This window comes from Otolemur garnettii, unplaced genomic scaffold (genome assembly GCF_000181295.1).
Source record: "Otolemur garnettii isolate 467f Iridium unplaced genomic scaffold, OtoGar3 scaffold00019, whole genome shotgun sequence".
Taxonomy (NCBI): domain Eukaryota; kingdom Metazoa; phylum Chordata; class Mammalia; order Primates; family Galagidae; genus Otolemur; species Otolemur garnettii.
Genome location: NW_003852414.1, coordinates 24,436,967 through 24,440,491, shown reverse-complemented (window position 1 = coordinate 24,440,491; position 3,525 = coordinate 24,436,967). Strand labels below are relative to the sequence as shown.

Here is a 3,525-nt window from a genome sequence, read left to right as displayed (position 1 = left end):
AAAAAAAAAAAAAAAAAGAAAGAAAGAAAGAAAACATGCTCAGTGAACCTGTCTGTATGGGGGGGGTCTTTCTGTGTTGAGCAGATTCCTTGTCTACTGAAGCTGAAGCATTTCCCCGGTGTCATCTTTGCTGGAGTCGACAGCCCTGGAGATGTTCTTGATCACACTTACCAACAGCTATTCCAGGCGGGAGGCTTTGTGGTGTCAGATGACAAGATATTAGAGACCTTAACATTAGGTTGGTCTTGCACTGTTCTTTCTTATTTCTTCCTTTGAAGTCTATTCAGAACACTTTCTCCTCACTGGGTGGTGCAAATAATAGTTTCATTATAGAAAAAATGGTCTTAGTTGCTGTGTGCTGAGGGCTTGATATCTGCCGTCCTCTGTGCTCCGTGATCTTGGGGACCGACTGCATGCAGACCTTCTCAGTGCCCCCTTCTCAGTCGTGCAGCTAACCCCTTGCTGATACAGATTGGAAGTTTTTATTATATTTAACGCCTTCATTTTAAGTCAGCTACATATTAAATCTTTTCCTTAGAATCGCCTTCTGATGGCATCACCCCTGCCATCTTGTTGATACCTTGAAAATGGCTACTAAGAGTCATCTTGTTGAATTGTCCACTTGAAAACACATAGAATTGACTTCTCTTAGGGCAGACACTTTTCTGTATAATCCAGACTTGCCCTGGCTCTGATTACATTTAAAGTAGACACCACATATGTATCACAAGAAGCATTTACCTTACCAGTGTAAACTTTCTGTAGAAACTGGGATTGAAAATACTAGTTGGTTCCAATATTTAGAAACTTCCTCCTCCCTTTTCTCTGCCACAACTGAGCTTCCTGCCCCTCTCTTACCACACATCTTGTGTATGGTTGGGGCTTTAGTTGCTGGTGGTTACATGCTCCTGTATATTAAATTTTGTCCCACACCTTAAGTAGGTGGGACCGAGCAGAGGGGACCATAGTTCATGCCTCATAAGGCTAGGGTGCTGCCCAGCCACACACATGGCAGTGATAGTGCACACTCAACCATGGGCTTTGTTTTGTTGTTTTTACAAATAATAATTGTAAATAATTGAACTTAGCATGAGCCTTAAAAACTCTCAGTCTTCTCTTACCAAACCTGTTCTACTCTGTAGTTCAACTGAAGGAAATCTTGAAAATCCTAGAAAAGTTAAATGGAAGTGGAAGATGGAAGTGGTTGCTACACTACAGAGAAAATAAAAAACTGAAAGAAGATGTGAGGTAAGGACTCTGTGTGGGAGGTGGGGACAGGCCAGTGCTATAGACAGGCTTGCCACAGTTGCTGCTTCACCGTGGGGAGCGTCTGCTGGCCGTGGACTGGGTTTGTGATGAGGGGAGCTGCATGTTACAGCCTGAACTGTGAGAAAGGTATTGAACTGTGGGCTGCTCCATTATTCATATAAGAAGTTACCATCCTTGTTAGAAGAATGGGGAAACGAGGCCATAGTCTATCCTCAGTCCACTTACCCTAAATAGGCTTGCAGTCAGGCACAGTGGCACCTGTCCCTGTCAGCTGGGGAGGCTGAGGTAGGAGGTTCACTTGAGCCTGGAAGTTTAGGTGCAGCCTGGGTAACACAGCAAAACCTCATCTCTAAAATATAAATAATTAAAATCTAGGGACTATAAATAGGCAAACCTATAGTTTATAAAAAATAATTTTTTTGATTCCTTGGCTGAAGACATTGGGACCTGTCAGAGGTTCCTTCACATGAGAGATACAGAGCTGGGCAAAGCCAGAAGGAGCCCTAACTCGGGCAGACTGGAAAGGCAGGGGCTGCACAAGCTCCGTTCAGTGGTGAGGATTTCAGACACAATTAGTACTTCACGTCCATTCTCATTTGACTGTCCCGAGGAGCTAAGTAGCAGGTTCTTGCATCATGGCCTAGAAGTCAGAGCGTGGAGAACAGGCATGAGCACACCTGGTCAGTGCTCTGACAGCTGACTGCCACTCTGCTTCTTCCAGCCAGGAGTGAGTGTAGCTGAAATTGAGTGTGCCCGGGACCTTTCAGGGCAGGATTTCAGAAAAGGCCTTCCCTTGGGAAAAGAGCTGGCATAAGAGAAAGAGAAAAGCACAGGGGTTTCTTTGTCTGGAAGGGAAGGACAGACGGTGCAGAGGCTTTGCCAGGTCGAGCATGCCCAGCTCAGAGGACTCATTACCCAGCATGTGGAGGTAAATACCAACGTCAGCAGTTAATAATTAGAGAAGCACATTAAAGGTCCGAGGTCCCACAGCACACCTATACAACTAGTAAATAGAAACTCATGTAGCATTTCTAGGACTTTGGGTAAACAGAAGTACAGGCATGCATGGCTCAGTGATGGGGATAAGTTCTGCGGGATGCTTCATTAGGTGATTTTGTCCTCAAGGGAGCAGCACAGGGCATGCTTAGACCCAGGTGCTGTAGCCCGATGTACTCCAGCCCACTGCGCCTGGGCTACACACCTGCGCAGCATGTTCTGTAACACAGCAGTGTCTATGCTGTAAGCATAGCAAGGGTACGACATCTAGTTGTATGCAAATACACTATATAGTTAGACCTGGTGCAGTGGTACGTGTGCTCTGTCTTTGACCAAAGCATCATCACAGGGTGCCCAGCTGTACCCTGTGTTCCTGTTGGCTGGCACCACGCTGTGATCTTCAAGTTGTGTCAGCCTGGCATTGTGTAGTAGACACAACTAGAACTCATGAGAAAATTCACCATAACCTTTCACTTTGGGGGGAATTTTATCCAAAACTAAAACCAAAACAACCTAGCTTATCTCCTGGGCTATAGTGTCATGATGTCACCCTAGCTCATAGCAACCTCAAACTCCTGGACTCAAGTGGTCCTGCTGCCTCACCCTCCCAAATAGCTGGGACTACAGGCATGTACCACCACACCTCGCAACTTTTCTATTTTTAGTAGAGACATGGTCTCGCTTCTACTCAGGCTGGTCTCCAACTCCTAACCTCAAGCGATCCTTCCACTTTGGCCTCCCAGAATGCTAGGATTACTTACAGGTGTGAGCCACTGTACCCAACCCAACCTAGTTTTTAAAAACCACTATTTCAGGCAGCTCCTGTGGCTCAAAGGATTAGGGTACTGGCCCCATATGCTGGAGGTGGTAGGTTCAAACCCAGCCCCAGCTAAAAACTACAGAAAAAAAAACAAACAAAAAAAAAAACACTATTTCTGGCTCAGCACCTGTAGCATAATGGTTAGAGCACCAACCACATACACCAATGGTGGCAAGTTCCCGCACAGCCCAGGCCAGCTAACCAACAATGGCAACTGTAACAAAAAATAGCTCGGCGTTCTGGTGGTCACTTGAGGTCCCAGATGCTTGGGAGGCTGAGGCAAGAAAATCACTTGAGCCCAAGTTTTGAAGTTGCTGTGAGCTGTGACACCACAGCACTTCACTGAGGGTGACATGGTGAGACTTTGTCTAAAAAAAAATAAAAACTCTGCGCCTATGGCTCAGTCGGCTAAGGCACCAGCCACATACACCTAAGGTGGC

General features: G+C 46.0%; 1 protein-coding gene across 6 annotated transcripts in view; it reads left to right on the top strand.

Moving 5' to 3' along the window:
* The window catches only part of FAM208B (family with sequence similarity 208 member B), a 75,542-nt gene that overhangs the window by 68,156 nt on the left and 3,861 nt on the right, over positions 1 to 3,525 (top strand). For all 6 annotated transcript variants that reach the window (XM_023511396.1, XM_012803311.2, XM_023511397.1 and 3 more), the window contains 2 exons: positions 85 to 238; positions 1,143 to 1,248. In XM_023511396.1, coding sequence (XP_023367164.1) covers positions 85 to 238; positions 1,143 to 1,248 — 260 coding nt within the window. The remainder of the gene's footprint in view (positions 1 to 84; positions 239 to 1,142; positions 1,249 to 3,525) is intronic.